Source organism: Canis lupus, chromosome 18 (genome assembly GCF_048164855.1).
Source record: "Canis lupus baileyi chromosome 18, mCanLup2.hap1, whole genome shotgun sequence".
NCBI lineage: Eukaryota > Metazoa > Chordata > Mammalia > Carnivora > Canidae > Canis > Canis lupus.
In genome coordinates this window covers 53,908,865-53,933,329 of record NC_132855.1, presented here as the reverse complement: position 1 = coordinate 53,933,329, position 24,465 = coordinate 53,908,865, and the positions used below count along the sequence as shown (strand labels likewise).

Below are 24,465 nucleotides of genomic sequence, written 5' to 3'. Positions count from 1 at the left end.
GGGGGCGGCTTGTGTGTGGCCAACTCCCCACGACAGCGAGGGCACAGTCAGAAAACCCTGATGGCTGAGGCTGCCCGTGGGCTAAGCTCAGGACTCACCTGGGGATTTCCTTATTTTTTTATTTAAAAGATTTTATTTATTTATTCATGAGAATACACAGAGAGGAGAGAGAGGCAGAGACACAGGCAGAGGGAGAAGCAGGCTCCATGCCCCGGGAGCCCGACGTGGGACTCGATCCTGGGACTCTAGGATCCGGCCCCGGGCCAAAGGCTGCGCTAAACCGCTGAGCCACCCGGGCTGCCCTGGAGATTTCTTTAAAGATGAGAATCCAGATGTACAGCTTGTATTTCAACACCAGCCCTCTGAATGGTTGGCACAAAGAACAGAACTTCTAGAGACAGACATATCAGTTTGACCCCAGCCCTCCATTTGCTAGTTGCACATTTACCTTGTGAAGTTGCCAAGTTTCAGTTCCTGCACCTATAAACTGGAATCTAACCTCCATATAGGGTTGTGGAGAAGGTTAGAAATAAAGGTGGACAGCATTTTGCATAGTGTCTTGTGCAGAGCAGTTTTTAATTACTGCTAGTTTTTTTTTTTTTTTTTAAGATTTTACTTACTTGACAGGGAAAGAAAGAACAAGTGAGAGTGAGCACACCAGAGGGGGAGCCCTGATGCAGGACCCAATCCCAGGACCCTGGGATCATGACCTGAGCCGAAGGCAGACACTTAACCGTCTGAGCCACCCAGGCGCCCCTAATTACTGCTAGTTCTAACACTAGTATTTGAAGGATAAATTCAGAAGAAATTGGAGTTGAGACCCAACTAATTTAAGTTGCATCAACAATTTTATTATTTTATTAATTTATTTATTTATTATTTTTAAAGATTTTATTTATTTATTCATGAGAGACACAGAGAGAGAGAGAGAGAGAGAGGCAGAGACACAGGCAGAGGGAGAAGCAGGCTCCACGCAGGGAGCCCGACATGGGACTCGATCCTGGGTCTCCAGGCTCATGCCCTGGGCCGAAGGCGACGCTAAACCGCTGAGCCACCCGGCTGCCCTGCACCAACAATTTTAATTTCAAGTGCATTAAATTTGGGGAGATAGTTCCTAGACTTTTCTCCCAAATATTAAATAAGCGACTTTAACCTCTTTGTGTCTGCTTGCTCATCTGTGAAGTGGGGATAACAACAGTACTTTGTAAAGATTAAGATAATCTATAGGTAAATCTCGAGAACAAAACAAGCCACGTTGTAAGGGCTATATAGGTTGGAACTATTTTGATACCATATAAATACTCTTCATTGTAGACAAGTCGTAGTTCTCAACAGGAACTAGGAAAGCCTCTGGACGGGGCTGGAGACACGGGCTTGGGACACAGGCTTGTCCTTGCCTCCCGAGGTCGCCCTGGGTTAAGCCTGGCTCCCCCTCTGCACATGGGCATTATCCCTGTTCTTTTCCCCTCCCGCCCTCAGTCTTTGTAGAAATACACTCCCAAGACACCAGCAGTCAATTAATGTTTGCTAACCGCCTAGTGGTTTTCAGGAAAGAGAACCTCAAAATCAGAGCGAGTTGGGGACTGGAATGGCAGTGGGAAAACCCACCCTGTCCTGCTATTCCAGAATCCGTAAGTCATAGCTCTCCCTCGGTGCTGCCTCCACGGCCCCGAGTGGATCTTCTCTGAGAGCTGCCAACCTGGAGCAACGAGCAGAGGCTAAGGTGGGAGTGCACGGACGGTGTCCTTGGCTCTGGCATCTGAGTATGCGCCCTGCTGCTGCCACAGGCTGCGCTGGCCTGAGGACCTGACCCAGAGCCCACTGGGGGGGGCGGTGGGAGGGGGAAATGCGGGCTCTTCTCCCTCACCCCATGTAGCCTCTGCTCCAACTAATTAAGCTTCAGTTGTGTGGTGACACCAAAGGGACCCACAGCATTGGGTACAACCTAGCCACACTCCAAGCTGAGGCTGCGGAGCATTGTGGAGGAGTGGGGACGAGCTGCAGGTAGGGAGGAAGGCGAGTAGGCTCTTTCCCATGTGCAAAGTGGCTGCAGATGAGCCCGGCTTGGGTCTGCATGAGGCCCACGGCACACTGGCAGCCTGAGCTTTTAGGGTGCGCAGCCCTTCTCTTCCCTGCCCTTCTGGTTCTCCTCAGCTCACTCATCTGAGTTTAGACAACTCCAGCGGTCACCAGCATCGCCAGTGACTTCTCAAATGTAGGACTCAGAGCCAAGAATTCCTGGCCCAGTCTCAGTTTCTGTGAGCACCGGATCTTTGTCTGCGGCCTGGATGATAAACTACTTAATGCAGAGGATCCTTAAGGAGATAAAAGGAGATAACAGAACTTGTTCTGCTACATCCCTCCATCCAGATGGCACCTTATCACCCTGGGCTGCAATGATCTGCTCATACGAATGTCTCATCTTGCTGCCCATGGGCACCTGCCGGGCTGTATGTGTCTGACACATGGCAGGCTATCACACCAAGTTAATCAAAACTGACGCATGAGCCAGATCTGGTATACAGATGTTTTTTTTTTTTAAAGCCCCTGCAGGGTGTGTAAAGGGTTTTTTTGTTTTTTGTTTTGTTTTGTTTTTTAGGATTTTTGATTTGTTGTTGAAATCAGGAGATATGTTCACAAATCTGAACTCCCCATCTTCTCTGAAAAGTTACGGAGATGGGGCTCTAGGGCCCATATTCCTCCTACTTGCTGGTAATCTGTGCACACTCAGGAGAGGCTGCTCCCTTTAGAAGATTCTCTCTACCCTGCCCCTATGCTTCCCTTCTTCTCCCACCCGAGCTACTTCCACTGCACTTGGCGATTTTACCTACCTGGTCCCTGCAGCAGCTGCTGCTGCTGACTCGGGCAGTAACAGAAGCAAGTCTCCATGAGCCCCACCAAAGAAAGTTTTCAACATGCTTGCTCAAAAGGCAGCACCTGGGGCTTGCCAGGCCAAGAGAATATACTGTATAGAAAGTCACCTCCAGAGAGAGGCTGGCCCCATAAGGAAGTACTCCAGATAACCCAGATGCTCCTAGGTGGCCAATGGCAGTGAAGTTCAGTTGATATGGCTGTAATCAGTCCTCTTTTTCCATTCACCCTCTAGTGAAAATAGGCAAGAGTATGCTATTTGTTCAAGAAGGGGGAGAGCTGGCACTAGCTTTATTGAGCCACTGTCAGTCATCAAGGAAAACCCCTCTGGTCTTTTTTTTTTTTTTTAAAGATTTTATTTATTCATCATAGACACAGAGGCAGAGACATAGGCAGAGGGAGAAGCAGGCTCCAAGCAGGGAGCCCGACATGGGACTCGATCCCAGGTCTCCAGGATTGCGCCTTGGCCCAAAGGCAGGTGCTAAACCGCTGAGCCACCCTCCCTCTGGTCTTCTTTATTCCACTATTTTAACCATTATCACCAGGAAACTGACCCAGGAAGCATCCAATAACAAAGAAGGTAGTGGAGGGAATCATTCTAGGCCAAGGCACAGAGTGGGCACAAACACGGAGGTGCAAGGTTATGGGGGGGCGTTATGAAGGGCCCACAGCCGGTGGTGTGACAGGGCGTGCAGCTGGAAAGATGGCAGCTGCCACATGAAAGCAATGAGCCAAGAAGCGAGGACTTAAGGAAACAGTTACTGGCTTGAGGCCTCTGTGTCAAGGATAATCCACTGCAGTATCGAACAATATTCACATGGAAGGAACCCTGATGGGCAGGCACCATCACCCATCCTGATTTTTAATGTGGAATGCAACACCTGAAGAAAGAACTCCAGAGTAGAGTTTCCAAACCATCTTTAGAAATTTTCAAATTAAATTCCAGCCCCTCACCTGCCCCTGCACTGCCAGGACAGTTTATAAAACTAATTCAATGGAACTGCTCTGGAGGCGGGTGCTGGCCAGGAGGCCCTGACCCAGTCCTTCCGCTCACTATCCTCACTGGGTTCCAGAGCATCACGGAGTGCCAAAGACCACCAAGCTTGAGGACGAGCACCTTTCACAAAGCAGAACAAGCCACCCCAAAAGAGTTCCAAGGGGCCAAGTGCTCCTATAGAGATGAACAGTTCCACTTCCTGTTGCCACATTTTAAACTATTTATTGAATGAGGCAGTAATAGACAGAATGGAAAACAACACAGAATCCATGCTCTGCTACTTGGGTTTTGCTTCTCTTCTTCTTGGCAACTTCTCAAACTATTAGGAGGTTATTTCACCACAAAGGAACACGGACTTTAAAGCCCCTGAACAGCTTCACAATGACGATAAAAAATAATAATTAAAAAAATAACAAGTTGTAGAACTAGGACTGTTTATATGTAAATTTCCCTTCCCTCCCCCTATTACGTACAGAAAAAAACATACAAAGAACATTAGATAGTTTTATATAAAACAAGCAAATACAAGAATTTGAAACTTTTCTCAAAGGCTGAGCAAGACGTGAAGGATCTTTTAATGTCGCATAAAAAAAAAACACATTAAATACACTATCACACGTGGGGGCCCGGGAGGAGGGAGGAAGAGTTGTCCCTGTACTCAAGGAGCAGAGATTTGGCCTGTCGAGAAGTCAGGTGAATTTAGCCACTGGAGACTCAGGGCTTGCAGCTGAGAAATCACAGGATTTCACAGAGAACACCCAGACCAGTCAACGCCCGTGAGGAGGAAGCCGTGGGGCCCGGCGCACAGGCTGCAACCTGGGAAGACTGCCGTGTCCCTTCTGAAACAGGGCCTGCTCCAGGGGTGCCGGAAACACCCAGGTCCCTTTCTCTTCCAAAGCCCCCCGCAGGATGAAGAGCAACCTTCCTCAAGCCAGGCGCTCCTGTCAGTTCCAGTCTCCTCTGTGAAGCTACAGAAAGTTACTGGAAAGGAAAAAAATTGCTCCCATTGGTGTGCCCTGGTCTTTGAAGATCTTTCTCTCCCTCCTTCCTTTCCCCTTCCCGCCCCTCCCCTCCCCCTCCCACTCTCTCCCCTCCAAGCACACGCCCACAAGCACACTTAACACGCACGTGCTCCTCAAACCCTTAATACTTCTGTTACCTTCAGTTCATATACATGACCAATTCAGGACTGACCTTAAAACCAAAGCAACCTCTTAAGAGTCGTGATATCAAGAAGGCTTCCTGGGAAGGGGAAGAGATGGGAGGCTGAGGAAAACCCTCTTGTTCCTGCCGGGGGCTTTAAGGACATTCACCTGCCTATGGTAAGGTCAGCACCTGGGCCAGCCCGAGGAGCTCTCAGCTGCCAGACCGCGAGGCCCTTGGACCTTGCAAACACAACTTCTGGACCCTGCCCCATTCTGGAACCTCCTTCCTCAGGTGAGTCCAGCAGGGAGAGCTCTGGGTGGCCACTGGGAGGCAGCTTTGGTGAAGGGCATGGTCACCTCCGCCTGAGTTTGTCAGTAGCTCAACGCATGACCCTGGTATGAACAAAAACCGGGTGACTGTGTCTGGCCACGTACCCTACACCCACTAAACTGGGTGAATTATTTTTTTCCACAGCTCACCTTGATTTCATACAGATAATTCCATGCGGGTTTCATATATATATATATATATATATATATACACACATACATACATACATATATATATACTTTATATATATGTAAATGTGTATATCCATATGTACACATATACATATATTCACACTCACACATACACACACGTAAGTATACACACATGTTTCTGCAGAAAGAAGTCCTGCCATAATTTGGCTTTTTCGGGACAGTGAAATTGACAACATGGTATCTTATTCCACCAATCCCAGAAAATCAAGAGTGGTGCTTTAAAAAATGCAATTCCAAAACCCACTGCCTTTCTTCCTTTTTAAAAAAAAGGTTAACAAAACTTTTCTTCCAAAGTCGAGAGACTTAATTCCATTTGATTGCACCTCTGCAAACGTGTAAAAAATTTTGAAGTAGACTAGAAAACAATGCGGTGGTATGGCTGCATGTCACTGTTCCAACGTCACCACCTCCACAGCCTGGCCGTCCATGGTAACTGTGCTGTCCGATATCCGGGTGGTCACAGGAGCCATGGCCACCTGCACGGGCCCGTTGCCCTGGGCGAGGCTGGTCACCACAGTCTGGTACATGCTCACAGGGATCTGGACCAGTCCTGCAGAGACAAAGGGGACACCATTGGACTCAGCTTCCCAGATGCCAGCTGGACAGGGTGCCCAGCCCCAGCCCTTCAGGATGCCACTGTCAGCCTCGTGTAATCGCACACCGACTGTCCAGGCACAAATACATCCCTCTTCTCACCTAGTTTCATTCTTTAAAACAGACCTTCAGGAAAGAAACTTTCAAGAAACCATGGAAACGTGCCCCAGGGCAGGGCCTCCCCAACTTGCCAGATGAGCCTGCCTACCTCTAATTTTAGGAAGGAAGGCTGGTCAGGTGTGAACCCTCCTCCCCAGCTCAACCCTTCTGACTGCCTCCTCCCACTGGGGAAGGCTGCCATTAATCTTCTTTGATGTTCTGCTACTGACTTCAATTGTCTGCCTGCCTATGCTCAAGTTTCTCTCAGCTCCTGGGTGGCCTGGTCAATTATTTAACTCTTGAATTTGGCTCAGGTCATGATCTCAGAGTTCTGAGATCGAGCCTCAGGTCAGGCGCATATGGAGCCTGCTTAAGATTCTTCCTCTCCTCCCCCAACTCTCAAAAAAAAAAAAAAAAAAAAAAAAAGGCTAGGGTATTGTTTTCTTGATTTTAGATCCACAGACCAGTAAAATTTAAAAATATATTTTGGGGTCAACTTAAAAAGACCCAACTGTCTCCTAATATCACTTTCAGAGTAGAAAGGGTGGTTTAGCACAAAGAAAGGAGGAAGCACATCATCTCAGAAAAGGGCAGTCCTTCCTAAGAAAGAAAAGTTGATAGCTTTATATGACATGTTAAAAAATAAAAAAAGGATTTCCAGTTAAATGAGATAGAAGAAATGCATAAGAGGAAGCTCCTCTTCCTCTTGAAACTAAAATTATAATGAGGTGCAGGGGAAGGATATAAGTGAGGGGTGCCAATTTGCTATGGAAAATGAAAAGCAAATGTAAAGTGGTTCTGACTTATCAGAGAACTAAAAGCAGCAAGTCCTGTGTTCACGGAGGGCACAGGATATATAGGCCTCACTACTGTAGAAAGAGATGAAAGAAAACAGGAATTGGTAAAAAGGAATTTCCTGGACCAGCAGCTCTCACCCATCCCAACACCCAGACACCCTGACCTTTACTGACAGGACATCTGAAGTTGTCCTACTGAAGAACTCCATTGAGCTCTATTGAGAAGGTGACCTGAAGAGGCCAGGGAATGACCACAGGGATACCTGCTGAGTGGGGAGGTGGGGGGAAGACACTGAAAACTCTGGCCTGCTGTGCTGGCACTTACCCCGGGGCCTACAGACCATCTACTCTGCCCTGCACACTCCCTGACAACTCGCTCTCACTCTTCGGGAATACAAGGTTGAAGACAATGGGGGGAGAGAAGAAAGCAAAGCCTCCGAACTCAAATATTCTCAGAGAAGATATTTATTTATTTTTATTTATTTTTCTTTTTTTTTCAGAGAAGATATTTATATCATAAAAATCGGATGCTTTTCTTATAAAGAAATATGAGAAAAAGTTTTAAAATAAAAAAAATCTAAGAGATGAAATATTTTCCAAAGAAAGCAGAAGATAAAGTCAAGGAAACTTCTCAGAGAGTAGAAAAGATTAAAAGATGGAAAGGAGAGAAAATATGAAACTGAAGGGGTCCAGCCTCTGATAAGATGGAATTCCAGAGACAGTTAAAAAAAAAAAACAAAAAACAAAAAAACAGAAGGTAGGAAATTATCAGACACATTGTAAATAAATTTCTAGAACTGAAAAATACGAGTTTCACATTGAAAAGGCCGATTAGATGCCCAGCAGACAAGATAACAAAAGATTGAGGTACTAATGCACATCTTTGCAACATTTTAGAACACCGGAGATAAAGCAATGATCCTGAAAGCTTCCAGAAAGAAAGAAAAGTCATATACAGGGATCCCTGGGTGGCGCAGCGGTTTAGCGCCTGCCTTTGGCCCAGGGCGCGGTCCTGGAGACCCGGGATCGAATCCCACGTCGGGCTCCCAGTGCATGGAGCCTGCTTCTCCCTCTGCCTGTGTCTCTGCCTCTCTCTCTCTCTCTCTGTGACTATCATAAATAAATAAAAATTAAAAAAAAAAAAAAAAAAAGAAAAGTCATATACAAAGAACTGGGAATCAGAATATTGTGGGACTTCCCAAAAGCAAGCCTGGAAGCTAGGAGATGAAGGAGCAAATGCCTTCATGTGTCTGAGAGAAAGTGCTTTCCGGCTAGAACTGTTTCTAGCCCATTAAATGATACCCCTATCAACTGAGTGTGAAGGCAGAAGAAAGGCATCTTCAGAACTGTAAGGGGTCGAAAAGTTGGCTACCCATGCATGCTTTCTCACGAAGTTCTGAAGGATGTGCTCCACAGCAATGAGAGAGAAAACTAAAAAGTGCCCATGGGATCAAGGGGACAGAGAACACATTATGAAGAGCTCTGGGGCAGGCTGAGGGGCCCTGAGCCAGAGCTGGGCAGCAGGTCTGAGAGCACAGAGAGGAAAGACTGGCAGGACAACATGGGCATGGTTTCTGAGGGGTTTTCCAGAAATGGGCAGAACTGGTCATTACTACCAAAAAATAGAAGGGAAAAAGCAAGTAGTAACCATAGTAATATACTTACCTTAGGAGTGGACAGGTTTTTTTTTAAAGATTTTATTTATTTGAGAGAGAGAGAGTACACAGGGAGAGGGAGAGAGAAGCAGACTTCTTGCTGCGCAGGGAGCTCGACAAAGAGCATGATCCCAGGGCCTCAGCATCATGACCTGAGCTGAAAACAGATGCTTAACCCACTGAGCCACCCAGGTGCCCCTGGAATGAACAGTTTTAATGTAGTTATAATAATATAAACATACATTGTGGGTTATGAAGAAATTGCAAAACTGCTTCAGCTCAAGAAATAATGACTTAAGACTTTTAGAGCAGTAAAGATATACACCAGAAAGAGCATGAAGTGCTGCCTCTAGGGTATAGTCTTTTTTTAAAAAAAAAGTCCTTTTAGTCCTTTTTGACATTTAAAGCCATATATCATTTTGTTGAAAATAAAAATTTTATTTATTTTTTTTAAAAATGATTTTATTTATTCATTTGACAGCACAAGCAGAGGGAGAGAGAGAAGCAGGCTTCCCATCAAGCAGGGAGCCCAATGTGGGGCTTGATCCCAGGATACTGGGATCATGACCTGAGCCGAAGGCAGACATTTAACCAACTGAGCCAGCCAGGCACCTAAAATAATTAAAAAAAAAAAAAAAAAAAAAAAGGTGTTTTGGGCACCTGGGTTCCATTTCCCTCATCTAGACTTTGCATATAGCTCTTAAATGTCTCTAACCAAGCCTCTTTCAGCTCATTCCTCCCTGTCACCTGAGAGATCTTTCTATACCACATCAAATCCTCCATCTCAAGCTTTTCAAATTCCACGTTAAAGAAGTTCTCAAAACCTATATATATATATATAAAGTTCCTGTTTGATGTTGTATTCAAGACATCTTATGCTCTTCTCTGGTCTAGCTCTGTAGTCTCACCTCCCTCCCTCACCACAGGTATTCTGTGCTCAGGACACCACCCTGGCTCCTCTCATCTCCCAACACAGTGGTCACATGCCTTCCTCTGGGCCTTTGCTCACACTGTTCACTACTGGGAAGTTCCATACTCCCCACTCCTTCCCCTCTAAAAACTGGCAAATAAATAAAACAAAAATGAAATTCAAAAACAAATATAATGGACATGAAATTAAAAAAAAAAACTGGGTTCAGTTGGACGTCCTCTTGGAAGCTGGCCATATTCCAACCCCCATCAATGCTGAGAGTTGCCTCTGCTAGATTCTCAGCACTGGCATGGCCGGTAAAAATGCGTGTGGATAGGCCTTCCTGTCTGACAGAGGGTTACTTCAAGGCCAGGCTTGGCTCTAGTTCATGTTCTGTTTCCCACAGTGTGAGGTACAAGATGTGCCAGAAGAGCAAGAGGCCACAGGAGTCTATTACTGGCCTTGGCAATGTGCAGCTGGGCCCCTACTCCCTGGCCTCTAGACTCCCGAGTATATATGAAGACCATACGACTGCTTCCATCACCCCAGTGTATTCATGATCATCATCACTTTCATCCTCTCTACTGGTCACAAGGGACGAGGTAAAATTAACAAAGTAATACACTTTTTTGTGTTTTTTGTTTTGCCCACTGGCAAAAGTAGGGCACATATGTCATCCTGCAAAGAAGCCACGTGCTGGCACAGAGCAACTAAAACTAGAAGCAAAGATCAGTCTCACTTCTTTACTTTTGCTTCTGAGCTTGATTCAGTTCCCAAAGCTCCAAACTTAAGGGAATAAGTTGCATACTTTATAAAAACAGGGACCACTGTGAGCAGAGAAACTTCCTCACTGTGAACAACCACCCTGAGACAGGGGGCAGGGGATGGGTGTGGGTGGAGACTGAAGGAATTGTCATAGTTACATCTCTGGTTTATGGTATGTTTTCATTTCCCTATTATGTGGATCCACACCAACACTGTTGTTAAAAGTTTTAGTATTGTGGGAGATTTGCTCCAGGGTAAAATGGAGGAAGGGGCAAATTGCAGAAATATATATTGGCTGCCACTGCTATAACCAGAACAATCCTCTGAATGCAAACTGATCTTGTTGCCTTTTACAATTCTTCAGTGACCCAGGGATATTAGGTCCAAACCTTGCAGGATTTAAACCCTTCATTTCATCCCACGTTGTTCAGTTTAGCCTAGTGACCACGAACCCCCACCTGTTTTACACTCTGATCTGGTGAACTTGACTGAGTCTCCATGACCTGCATTCAACTATGACTTCTGCCTGCAATGATGGGCCTGGACTTGTGCCTTGAATGGGCTCCTATTCTTCCTTCCACAGTCAGCTGCAGTCTCTCCTCCCTGGCCCTAGCTCCTCTTCTCTGGAGGTCACAAGCACTTTGCACTGGCCTCCATGGAGGCAGTGGTTATGTCCACCATCACTGTTTGCATGTCTTTGGGAGGACTATCAATTCCTCCAGGGAGGGACAGAGTGTCCATCTTTGAGTCCTCAGCAATCAGTGGGGACTCAAAAAGATTTCTGCACTCACGGATGAAACCTGCCTTCTGAGGTTGCACAGGTGCCCCTCCCGGAGACAGGGTGACTGAAATGGCACAGTCTTAGGGTGATGAGGCATTTTAGAGTGGAAGCTCCCCATCCAGACAATACTCACATAAAAACTACTCTGTTCAGGACTCATCCAAAGAAAACCACTTTTAAAGATTTCATCTTATTTCACCTCACGATCAGGGAACGAATAAATTTGGCCTCCACAACTGGGTGATGAAGTGACTCCGACACAAAGCTGTCTCAAGAGTGAATGGTGACAGCAACTGCATCTCTGAAATGCTTTTCGGAGGGCAAAATTCCACATACACAGCCATTTCATAACTCCAAATGCCTCAAAATCCCAATGCCGTTATTTTCTGCATGTGGTTTCAATCTACCTCCACCTTAAATCACCACATTACCATCCTACCGTGGGGATTTGAGAATTTCAGAATCTCTCTCTCTCTCTCTCTCTCACATACACACAGCCATTTCGGCACGGGATTAGATTAAATCGTCTCAGCAGCTCTGACCCAGCAGCCCTCCTGTCCATGGAGGGGCGGAGGAGGGCCCAGAGGCCTGCAAACCAGCGCACTAAGTCTGTAGCTGCCCTTGGAAGAGAGATGATTAAACGCTGAGGTACAGTAATCAGGCTGGGATTGTCCCTGCATCTGCTCAGCCAGCCCTGATTAGCCCTAATCTAGAAGGTGTATGTTAATCTCAGTTTGTATTCTGGGTCATTTCGATTAAGCAACAGGAAGCCCTTCACATTCTACTTTAAAGGTTGGAAGTTCTCTTTTATTTTTCTGAGAGATCCTGTTCAATCCTAGCAGTAAGTCTCTTGGCATTTGTATAGCACTTTTCAAAGCCCTCTTTTTTTTTTTTAAAGACTTTTATTTATGCATGAGAGACATAGTGAGAGAGAGAGAGGCAGAGACACAGGCAGAGAGGAAGAAGCAGGCTCCATGCAGGGAGCCTGATGTGGGACTCAATCCTGGGTCTCCAGGATCAGGCCCTGGGCTGAAGGCGGCGCTAAACCGCTGAGCCACCGGGGCTGCCCTCAAAGCCCTCTTACATCCACTGTGTATCATCTGATTTTTGCTAAGACCCTAGAGAAGCAGGCTGGGCAGGTGTTCCTCCCTTTCACAAATGATAGGCAAGTTCCTTTGGGAGAACCAGGGACTTATCCTAAAGGCACATACTTATAAAGTCCTGAAGATTTAGTACCCCAGTCTCCAGAACCCCAATATTTCAAAGCCATAAGAAACCTTAGCATTCACTCAGTTTAGTAAATCCCTTTTGCTTTAAACTCAAAAGTAAAAAGTTTATTAAAAAAAGTAAACACAGAACAAGACAGAGTGGTTTTCACCCCAAGATGACTGAGTGCACTTGTCGTTAACATAGGCTTCTTGAAATTAAAGCCTTTGAGTCTCTTCAGCAGAGGAAATCCTGAGCGCCTTTCTGTGCCTTCAAGGGAGAGCTCTGGGTGCCAAATCACTATAGCGCGGTACGTGTTGTGTAAGGAGGAGCCTGTGTGGATGAGCCCATGGTGTGGCACCTGTCAGTGTAAAGTGGTAACATCTGCCTTTATTTCCAAATGTAAACAAAATTATTTTGGAGGGCTTTCCATTTTTTTCCCTGAGCGATTTTTTTTTTCTTGGAGTCTTGTTTTTGAGTGAAGAGAAAGATTTTGACATAAATCTTGAATGGAACTGCAGCTCTCAATACAGAGTGCTATCGTTTTATTTCATGGAAGAATAAATCCCTCTCAGTGGCAAAAAAAAAAGTCAGGTGTCCAGGCTCCTGACCCCCATGGGAGTCTTGCCATGCACCCAACTGCTCTTAACATTGAACAACATGCTGGCAGGGACCTAGAAGGTGGAGCACTACCCTCTTCGTGCTCATTGCTACCTCTCCCCTCAGGCTTCCAGGTAAGTTTTACAAAGTTGGCCAAACTGGGAAGAGGCCAAAGCTGCCTCAGGTCTCAGCACCAGAATTTCCTTGTCCAATAGCAGTCAGACTAAAATCTCAGGAGGGACTGCTGGCTCCAGGACCACATTTCCCTGTAAAAGATAATGAGACCTGCCCCTGCTTCTCTCCCACTTGGGAATCACATACTGGAGCCCACATGATCAAACACACTCCTCCCAGTCTTTCCCCAGTGCAATGAGTGGCAATTATATCCCTCCAGGTGCTCAGGCCCAAACTTTGCAGTCATCTTTGACTTTACATATGATACAGCAGCAAATCCTGTCAACTCGTCCTTCAAATATAAACCTGGAATTCAGCCACTTCTCTTTGCTGCCTCCCTGGACAGAATCGTACCCTCTCTTGCTAGGACTACATTTTTAAAACATGTATTTTTTCTTTATATATATAAAGGGGGAAATAGAGCAAACACATGTGGTGGGGAGGAGCAGAGGGAGAGAGAGAAGCTTAAGCAGCCTCCCTGCCCAGCACGACCCTGAGACCATGAGGTGAGCTGATATCAAGAGGGGGACATTCAACTAACATCCACTCAGGTGCCCCACCATGAGTACATTTTATCTTCCTCCATAATCATCCTGCTTCAGCCCTTGCTCCACTGTAGCCAGAGGGATTTTCTAAAACTTCCATATGACATGATGTGTTATCAGGACAGCCACTGAAAATTCAGATGTCTGGGCTAGGCTGGCTCTGATACAGCTCACGTGCTTCTCACCCAGCATCCTTCAAAGGCCTCCCTTCAAGTCACATGACCTTTTCAGGTAGGACACACAGGGACACTGACCCCCAGTGTGGCCAGGCTTCTACTCAGAGTTCTCCAAGGAGACCCCTGCACAGGATCCATTCTTAAAGGGGACTGCTCATCTCACCAGGGACGTCATTTCACACAAGGTAGATCATCTGCTGTTTAAGCTCCCCGCCGCTTCAGAAGAATCCTTATTTTAACAGAGACTTACTTAAAAAAATAGCTAACCCACAGAGGGCATAGGAAAAAAAGGTACAAAAAAGGGTATAGCGTTGAAAAAAGTCAGTCTCCCTCCCAGAGGCTAACTACTATGGCCAGTTTTGTGGCTGGCCTGTAGTCTCACTGAGACTGTGCATTTGGTAATGTGTGTCTTTTCCCCATTTGAACAATGCATACCATTCATAGTCTTCTGCACCTTGCTTTTTGGGGGATCTTTACTTACAAGTATGAAAAGAGTGGCTGCAGAGTATTTCATTTGTATGAAGGTGCTTAATTTTTTTTTTCATGTCAGATGGGTAAGGTGGCAATATTGTAACAAGGTCTGAGGGAGGTACAACCACAGGAACACCCAATCATCATGCTTATGAACTACAAAAGGATTTGGAGGTGCTTGGTTTTGACTAACTAGTGCTCTGATGACTCACACCTTGGCTTCCCAATCTTTTGGTATTATGCCAAATGTACTGTAATTTCTCACAAATGCAAGGATTTACCAAAGAATATGACTTCTTAAGAGGATATTTATACTTTAAAATTTCATAGGTGCAGTAATGAGGGGACTCCTAACTGTTTTGCTCAGCCCAATTCCTTTCAAGATTCAAATTCCTAATCTATTGCTAGTAGTGGGATTTAAGATTAAGGCATGATAAGTGACAGGGGAATATACTTTTGGACAGACATTTGTCTTTGAGCCTCTCAAATCGTTATTATATGGGTGGCAGATAATGCCATCTACTCATAAGCCTGGTCTTGTCTTCTAATATAAGTGACCATTTGCTCATGTTACAGGGCTTGGCCTTGTTTTCTGCAAAACAGGAGGCCATGAGTTTATAGTGGTCTGTCTCTGATGGTGGCACCAGGGGAGGCTTTGTGGTAGACCATGGGCGCCAATAAGAGTAACTTTAAAGGTTAGGGTCACAGCCTTGCACACTCTGAATTTATCATTCATGAGCGGATCTACTCTATTCCTGACCTCTCCTGAGGTAATGAGTTTCATCACTTACCTACTGTATAATGGAATACACAGACATGTGTACGTGTGTATGTATATTTGCAATTTATTTACCTAGAGGAATTAATTTACTTTCCTTCAGGCTAACTCCTTAAGTGTTCTGTGATTTGATGAATACATCTACATATCACAGTTAGCTAAATCTTCCTGAAGTAACATTTAGCAATGGCTATCCTGTCCCACCAAAAAAAACAAAACAAAACAAAACAAAACAAAACAAACCCTCACTTTTGGTGGCTGTTTACTATGGGAAAAATAAAGTTCAAACAGCTGGTTTGAAGGATTACATCAGCCTTTCCCACAAATACTCTACATTCTCTCTTCATTACAACCGTACCTGTCTCCTTACTGTACCCTGGCCACCACATATGTCTGCTCAGACAGATCCCTCTGCTTAGCACTATCCCCTGCTGATGCAAGTCCTGTTCTTCCAACAGTCTCCATACCTTTCCCAGAGTCCATCCAGATAGCACAGCCCACACAGGTTTCCTTTCTGTGATTTTACTCCCTCCATCATTTGGCACCAGCTCTGTGCTAACCTGTTTCCAAGTAGTTATTGTTCTCTCTATAATCTGCTTGCTTAGACCATTGGCAGGACTATGTCTTTAAATACTGAGCAGCTTGAACATAGTAGATGCTTAATAATGAAATATGACTATAGAATAGTGTTCTTCATGCTTTTTAGAAACTTGGTTACATTCCTATCAGCTTTGGCTTCCATAGACTGAAGAAGGCCTTGGAACCTTTCACTCTGCTCCTGAGTGTAGCAGGATTTTCACAACAAGACTCAAGGTACGGTAGCCAAATACTGTTTGGCTAATACCAAAATAGGCTGTTTTATTTCCATGAAAGGCTTGCTGGTCAGAAAGACTACATGTGACTCCTGGCTCTGCCATTGAATGGCTTATGAACCTCACTTTCCTCAACTGTAAAATAGCAGTCACTAATCTCACAGGGCTGTCGAGGACTAGATGTACTGACTTAGGCAAGGTCTGGCATAGTTCCTGGCACATAGTAGGTATACTATAAATGTCAGCTACTTTTCAAAGATGACTTTGAACAAGAGGTTGAATGAAGTCTGGTGGGGCCACAGACGTTAGACTAAAGCTCTCAGGAAACAGAAATGAAAGCAGAGACGGCACAGATCTCCTTTCAGCAGTGATTTGTTCCTGCCAGGAAGCACATCATTCGCCAAAGGCCTCCAAAGATGTAAAGATTAGAGATAAAAGCCATGAAATCAGGGCAGATGGACTGGCGTGCAGCTTCCTTTCTGAGATGCAGATGGACGGTCAGAACTGGCACTGGATCTACACTGTGACATATATGGAATCACTGCCGACTCTGCACTGGTAAATAGATAATCCAGGTGAAACCGCTAGTCAATAGTGAGAATGTTAAATATATGGTCAGGGGCAGTAGGATATGATATCATCACTCTGATAAATTTCTAAGCCCCTCCAGATAATAACGACATAGGCTCAAGTGTAGCAGAGCACAGAGTTACAGGCCTGGCCACTGTCACCCAGAACCAGACTGCCCTCCCCCTACTCCACCCTGCGACGAGACAGAGCAGGACAGACAGCCTCAGGAAGAATGGGCCTTTCATTTGCCCTCACAATCTGGGAAACCTCTGGGAATTGTTGTTTGCTGTAACTGAATCTTTCAGCCCAAAGGCCTTCCAAGTTGGTCATGGAAATATCTTTAGTTGGGAGAAAAATATTGATGGTTGTGAGAGAAAAAGAGCTACACAAAGAAATTTATCAAATAAACACAACATTTTCTGGAAGATAATAAAACATTTTTAAAGACTGATTTATTTATTTTAGAGGGAGAGAGAGGGAGGGAGGAGGGAGAGAGCATAGGCAGGGGGAAGGGCAGAGGGAGAGAGTCCTAAGCAGACTCCACACTCAGTGTGGAACCCGACATGGGGCTTGATACCATGACCCTGAGACCACAACCCAAGCTGAAATCAGGAGTAGGTTGCCCAACCAACTGTGCCACCCAGGCACTCGAAGAGAAAGAAGTCTTAAAACCCAAAGGAAAAAATTACAATATAATGCCTTCTGTAGTTTACGGATGTGAAAGCTGACTACAGGTATCAGGAAAATGCTGGCTGAAATGGGGAACCAGAAGACTTCAATTGGAAAGGACTGGAATAAATAAGTAAGAAATAAAGCCATGAATTATATTACCTAAGTAAGTTCTGCAGTTTTTGTGTTTTATTTTGTTTTATTTTTAGGTGGTTTTATTAAAGCACAGGGACAGGGCCCATGGGCAGAAAGTCTGCGGCTGCCAGTTCTGAAGTTTTTGAAGAGCCACCAAGCATTATCTTCAGGTGTGTCAAGAGGTGACAGGCAGGAGGGAAGTACTTTAAAGTCTTATTTGCAGACTTGAAAAAGAATTTGCACCAGGGACTGATGTCTAAGGCAAGCCACTATTAAAGGAAGAAAACTAGGTATGGTATGTACTGGTGTAGAGATGGGAGAACATGAAAGGAACTCAGGGAAAGAAGCTAGTCCAGTAGGCGGGTGGCAGATAGAGGCTGAGAATAACAAACAAGGACCAGATGGAAAGAAGACAATTACAGGGCAAGAAGGGGAAGGTCATGAAAAGAATGTCAATATCAAATGACAAGGAGATCCAGGGAACCCTCCTGATGCTAAGACAAGGAGGAAACAGAGAAAAGTATTTCTCTCCCAGTCATTCTGTTATATTAGCTGCTTCTGGGACATTTAATCTTTCTTTTCCGTGTTTTCTAAGTCCCTGGCTTTTGGGTGAATTTGTGGGATTTATGGATTAAAATATGTATTATACCTGGCGTACTGAGTATTCTCATGAAGCCGATAGCAGCCTCCTAGGTGCCTTGGTGTAACAGGCACTTCTTGGCATACAAGATTTTCTACCCCCTTGCTAGACGATGTCAACCCTGTTTTGGAGAAACCACTTCCCGTGATAACTATCATAGCAGAAATTCTGTCCTTTGCCTGATTTTTCAGACCACCAGGCAATTTCTCTTGCCCACATCCCACAAGCCAAATGTTAAAAATGAATCCATTTTTCCTTTATTAGTAAGTGTATTTCAAAACATATTTTGGAGATACAATTTCACAGTTTGCTTTTGAAATTATTGGGAGTGTCCAGGAACATCAATGAAGTCAGGGTTTTGTGCTTCAAAACGAACCACTGTGGTATATTACCCCACAGGCCGAGCTCCCAATGTGGGGTTGAACAAGCTAACTCCAAGGCCTGCTGATCTACCCAATAGGGCTTTAAACTGAAAATGGCAGGAGAGAAAAGTGTTCAGCTAAAGTTTGTGGGACATGTGTATGCTCAGGAGGACATGTGATTTGACTGTACAGAGAAGGGCAGGAGATACCTAGGAAAATTCAGAAGAAATCACTGGGAAGAAGGAAGACACTCAAGGTCCCTAAAGTCTATGCACCAGTAGACAGGGTATGAGCAATATGTAAAGGATTGATTTTTTTTTTTTAATATTTTATTTTTAAGTAATCTCTATACCCAACATGGGGCTCGAACTTCTAACCCCGAGATCAAGAGTCACATGCTCTACCGACTGAGCCAGCCAGGTGTCCCTAAAGCATTAATATTTATTTATTTATTTATTTATTTATTTATTTATTTATTTATTTAAATATTTTTAAATAAAAGAAGGGGGGGTAGGGTAACTGGATGAGAGGCATTAAGGAGCACATGTGATATAATGAGCACTGTTATTATTAAGATTTTATTTATTTAATACAGGGGAGAGAGAGCGAGCGAGCACGCACAAGCAGGGGGAGCAGCAGGCAGAGGGAGAAGGAGAAGCAGATTCCCCACTGATCAGCAAGCCAGATGAGGGGCTGGATCCCAGGGCCCTGGGATCAGGACCTGAACCGAAGGCAGATGCTCAACTGACTGAGCCACCCAGGCACCCCTAACAACACAAAACTTTCAAAAAGCACTGAGCAAGATGAGCCACGAGAATGTGCTACAGAGGAACAGCCACAGGAAACTGCCTCCCCTGTATGTCCTGGTGTCCGGAGTGCAAAAACCATCTCTTGACAATCTCCCATGGAGGGTTTTATAAACCCTTCGGTCAACATGCCAGCACACTGAGTGCTAAAGGTGTGCATATTGGTAAAAGCAGATCTTACAGTCAGCTCTTAGTTGTGTTGAAGGGAAGGTGGGCCACTTCTCGGATACCTCCCCTTCTAAACTGGAATTTATGATGTGCTTTTCTTATAGCAGACTTACTTCCTAATAATGTCTCCTTTAAGCTAATATGAAAACTAATTTGTATTCCCTAAGTACCCAGCAGCTGGGTGAGGGGTGGAGGAGATGGTCTGGGCTTATGCTAGCTTGTTGAAAGAAACTGTCCAAGGATTTAAAATGTGTCATGACTAATCTGCATGACAGATAATCTGTATGTGGCTCCTGAGAGTGGACTATATTTTACATTTATAAAATGGACAACTACTCTGTCTCAAAGGGCTGCTGTGAGGAATGTTATATTTACATGATTTAAGTTCTGGAGAAAAAAAGGACAAGATCTAAATTTGAGTTCGTTTTGTTATTTCATATAGGTTTCCTCATAGGAGTCAAAGCGACCATGCAGTGGCTACCAGAGGCAGGTACAGAGAGGAAGCAAGATTCAAGATCTGGCCCTTGGTCTCCAGAGTTGCTAAAAATGGAAGGCACCACCAGTTCAGTGGTCTACCCTACTCCACATGGTGCACAAAATGAAGAATTCATATACATATTCTTGGCACTCTTGTTAGTCAAACAGCAGGGCCTTGAAAGCTTAAGGAAGGATAGACCAGGGAGTAGGCCAGCTGAAAATGGACCTTCCTAAGATTAAAGCCCTTTCTCATGGTTATAACTCATTACTATTATTTTGAGTGTGTGTGAGGGATGGGGAAAGGACTTGAGATTCTTGGAGGAAAACAATTGTTTAAGGTGGGAAGATAAAGATCACATTCTAAATAATACAGCTGGAAGGAGTTGTTCCAAAAACATCCAAGCAAATTCCCTTTTTCACTTCCCACAAAGCTGAAACAGAAACTCCAAGGCTGGCTAAAGTGGTCAAGACATTTCAAAAGGTTCAGACTAATCTCTAACAGTGCTGTCCACCAGAACTCACTGTAAGGATGGCCACGTTCTATTTGTGCACTGGCCAATATGGTGGCTATAGAGCACGTGAAATGTGGCCAATAGGACTGAGGAACTCAATCTTTGACTTTATTTAAAGTTTAAATAGTCAGTGCAGCTCTAAAACCTTCCCAGAGTTTCCAGTGAGCCAACTCCACATCATAAACATGCTTCAATTGTACACACACTGTAGAACATGATAAGAGTTGCCTTTGTTACCTAGAAACTCAATCTGAAACTGGATGCTCTGCATTCACCTAAAATATGTTTTCCTCACATTTCCCTTATTTATGTCATTGTTTTTTTTTTCCCCCTTTTGCTGCTCTACCCCATCAACTTATTTTAATACCTCCCTCCCGGCCCCCTGCAGAGTCCCCAGGTGAGAAACTTCAACATTTGAGAACAATATAGTATAGCTCTACAGTATAGGACTACGAGCAGTACAGAAAGGCTGGGCAGGACAAAAGCTGAAGAACTGCTGGACGCCGGCTCCGTGAGCCGATCTGATAGCAGGGTTTGTCTCACTTAGAACAGTGTCTCAGTTTCCAGATTTAGACCCCTTCAGTGATTTTCAGATCCAATTGCTAGCTTTACAACGGAAAAGATGTGTTTATCAATTTCACTTCGAAAACCCCATTTAGCCTCTGAAAATCTCTAAATTGGGGCCTTTCTAATAATGAAGATTTGGTGTAATTATAATGTCACAGGCATTTGTGCTGACAAAGCAAAACCAATATGTCTCCTTGCTGGGTCTCTGCTCAGTCTGACCAACAGGAGGAGAAAAGAGGCTTTGTCAGGAGCAGATGTGCAGTGGGAGGCCCCGGGAAAGCAGATCTGTTGAATGGAGCAGGTGCCACTTAGACATTCACTTTACTGACTCCAACCACAACCTCCCCTTCATTTGATATCCTGCTCTTGGCAGGAGGATGGGGAGAAAGCATCATACAAAAAGGAAGCGTGTTTATCCTGTTCAGATTACGGCTCTGCCAGGCTGCTGCTGCTGCTGGGTTCTGCATATTCGCTCTTTATTAAGCAAATGGTAGAGCTGGGAAGTGAATCCCTGTATTTACACAGGTAATCTGAGAGCCAGAGGGCCCTAAACCATACTGGCTGCGATGTACAAGCTATCAGAGTTAATAACAGTGTGCTGACATTCCTTCAAAATCCTAATGGAAGAAGCATAAATAAAAAAAGGAAAGTCTACTTTCCACATGGACCTTAAAGACTTCATTCTGTTGGAGTTTTTCCTGTCAATGATAGTCTCGCTCTTGTGTGAACAGTGATTAATCCACTTTTTACATGCTCAATTAAAACCTACTTTTTCATCTATGTATTAAATAGAAATGACTCCAATTAAAGTTGTCCAATTATGGCTCCGGATTTGGTATGCCAAAAAAAAAAAAAAATTCCCTTTACAGAATATTACCTGCAATGACAGGCACCAAGATTCTGCTGGAATCATCTAAGACCAGAATCTGTCTTTCGAATACAAAGACTCAGAAAGATGTGGGGACCTAAAGGGAAGGAGAATGAGATAAGGAAACATGTAACTTGGCCCTCATGACATTGGGGATTGAGAGGAGACTGGTCAGTCCATCTACCAAGTGGCAGGCACTGCTTCTTGGGAATCTCTGCTCTGAAGCTCTGGCCTGAGTCCTTTGCCCAGAATGTCCCTGGCTCACCAAGTTCCCCAAGCTGAGAATACCTGACACCATCAGATGGAGGAGTAGTGAAGGCATGCTGACCTGGATTGCTAATTCCCTCTGGGGACCTGAGGGGCCAACTCTGGAGGCATTCAGCTTTTAATATGGAAAGTACCTAAAAGCTACCTCAGAAGGACATGGCCATCGCTCAGATGAACACTAAGAATAGAGACCAGTGTGTAGTGGTCTGTCATTTCATTGTAAAGGCTCTCCCTTTCTGCAGTCTTTAAGTTTTCAAGTAGCAGAGTAATACTTAAGCAATTTCTGGTGTATAAATGATGAATGCCTGAAGCCACCCTCATTTATAATGGTATAGGGGAGAAAATACACCCCTCTCTGGACTAACCAACTCTGCAAGGAGAAAGACGAATCTAAACATCACACTCTTTCAAGACACAGCCTGGTCCTTCTGGAGGTATCCACAGGTCAGTATTTTTACGGGAGACAATGGCACCAGAGAACCCTGATAATTAGAAACCCCTCCAGCTGTGGGGGCTATGTCTGATGAGTGACAGGAAAGACTTGGTCATTCTGGATTACTGAATCTTACTTTTGTTTCTCTAGCATGCCTGAGGGACACAATATGTTTTATCAGTAACAGAGGCTTTCTAAAGCAGGGATTCTCAGCATGACATCCATTCCCTGCTCCCTCCAAATGAAGGCTTACTGGACCAGATCCTAAGAATGTGTCCCAGAGGAGATAAGATCGAACCCTCTGCAGATTAATTTCCTTCCCGTTCAGTGTGTTTAATAACAACAACAGTAGTAGTAGTAATAGTAGTTAACAGTTATGGCATACTTACAATGCTCCAGGCACTAAAGAGAGTGGAACTAAATATTCTGTGCTATCTGCTGGCCCCTAAAATTAGTGTGATCGACATATCTCCCTGGATGGGCAAAAGCGGGGAGCCAGAAAAACTGCCATTTCCCTCTGGCAGCTATTCGGGAAGGCATTTTGGATTTTAGGAGGTAACTATGAAGGGAGTTGGGAAGGAGGACAAGCTTCAGTGCTATAAAAGGGCTAGGAAGTAACACACATGGGGCAGAAAACTGTGAATCTGAGTATTCTAGAATTGAGAGCCCCAGTATACACCTCTATGTTCTTATCTCAGAAGCAGTCATGTTTTCATTGTAAAGTCTGGAGTTTATCCAATAGTAATGAATTCTTTCAGCCTTGTGACCCACTGGGCTCTGGATATTTTATCCTTTTGGGGGTCATTATAAATCATTAAAGCACCTAGCCTCAAGATGCCTGCAGTCAAGAAGAGAAATCTGCACTTGTAAGGCATCTGGGTGGAAATGTGTAAGGGGCCTAGGTCGTGCATAAAGAGACTAGGAGGTGGGTCTAGGTGTCTTCATTGCCTTTTTTTTTTTTTTTTAGATTTTATTTATTCATGAGAGACACACAGAGAGAGGCAGAGACATAGGCAGAGGGAGAAGCAGGCTCCCCAGGGAGAGCCCGATGCAGGACTTGATCCCAGGACTTCAAGATCATGCCCTGAGCTGAAGGCAGATGCTCAACCAATGGGCCACTCAGGTGTTCCCTCCCCTTCTTTTTTAAAGATTTTATTTATTTGAGAGAGAGAAAGAGAAAGAGGATGAACAAGAGGAGGGGCAGAGCTAGAGGGAGAAACAGACTCCCCATTGAGCAGGGAACTGACTTGGGGCTCTATCCCAGGGCCCTGAGATCATGACCTGAACTGAAGGCAGATGCTTAACTAACTGAGCCACCCAGGCACCCCTCCATTGCCTCTTGTCTCAGGTTTTCCTGCTCAGGACTCTGCGGTGCACAAAAATAGGCCAGTTCTTCTTGCAACCCTCCTGCCCAGCTGTTTACTGGTTGCGGATTACTGCAGTCACATGGTAGTGTTTTGTTTTTTAAGCAAAGCCATGCTGTCTATGAGGTGAGGTCACTGGGAGGCAAGGATCATGAAGTATTGGTGTTGTCCTTCCCTGTGCAGAAGGGATACAACTTGCCAGAAGAGAATAGTATTTCTGCTATAGCCTTTGGATTAGTGCTAACCAATACAACTTCCTGCAATGATTAAAATGTTGTTTTCTGTGCAGTTTGTTATTGTAGCTACTAGCTACAAGTGGCTATTTACATTAAAATTTTTTAAAGATTTTATTTATTTATTTATTTATTTATTTATTTATTTATTTGTTTGTTTGTTTATTTGAGAGAGAGAGTGAGTGGTGCATGCAGATGAGCTCACAGGAGTGGGGGGAGAGACAGAGGGAGAGGGAGAATCAGACTTCCTGCTGAGCAGGGAGCCCAATGTGGTACTACCAGGACCTCAGGATCATGACCTGAGTCAAAGGCAGAGACTTAACAGACTGAGCCACCCAGGAGCCCCATGCCTATTTGCATTTAAATGTGAATAAATTAGAATAAAAAATTCGGTATCTCAGGCCACACATGGCTTTTGAGTACTTGAAATGTAGCTGTGACTGAAGAACTACATTTTTTATTTAACTTAATTTTA

General features: G+C 44.6%; 1 protein-coding gene and 1 pseudogene across 10 annotated transcripts in view; both read right to left on the bottom strand.

The window, feature by feature from the left end:
* Nucleotides 1-4,074: 4,074 nt before the first annotated feature.
* The window catches only part of NRF1 (nuclear respiratory factor 1), a 135,886-nt gene continuing 115,495 nt past the window's right edge, over nucleotides 4,075-24,465 (bottom strand). For 8 of the 10 annotated variants that reach the window (XM_072784540.1, XM_072784547.1, XM_072784542.1 and 5 more), the window contains one exon: nucleotides 4,075-6,106. In XM_072784540.1, coding sequence (XP_072640641.1) covers nucleotides 5,943-6,106 — 164 coding nt within the window. In that variant the 3' untranslated portion in view covers nucleotides 4,075-5,942. Of the gene's footprint in view, nucleotides 6,107-21,702; nucleotides 21,791-24,465 lie in introns of all 10 variants that reach the window. The other 2 variants (XM_072784549.1, XM_072784546.1) reach the window with 2 other exon arrangements.
* On the bottom strand, nucleotides 14,403-14,497 carry LOC140609613 (small nucleolar RNA U13; annotated as a pseudogene).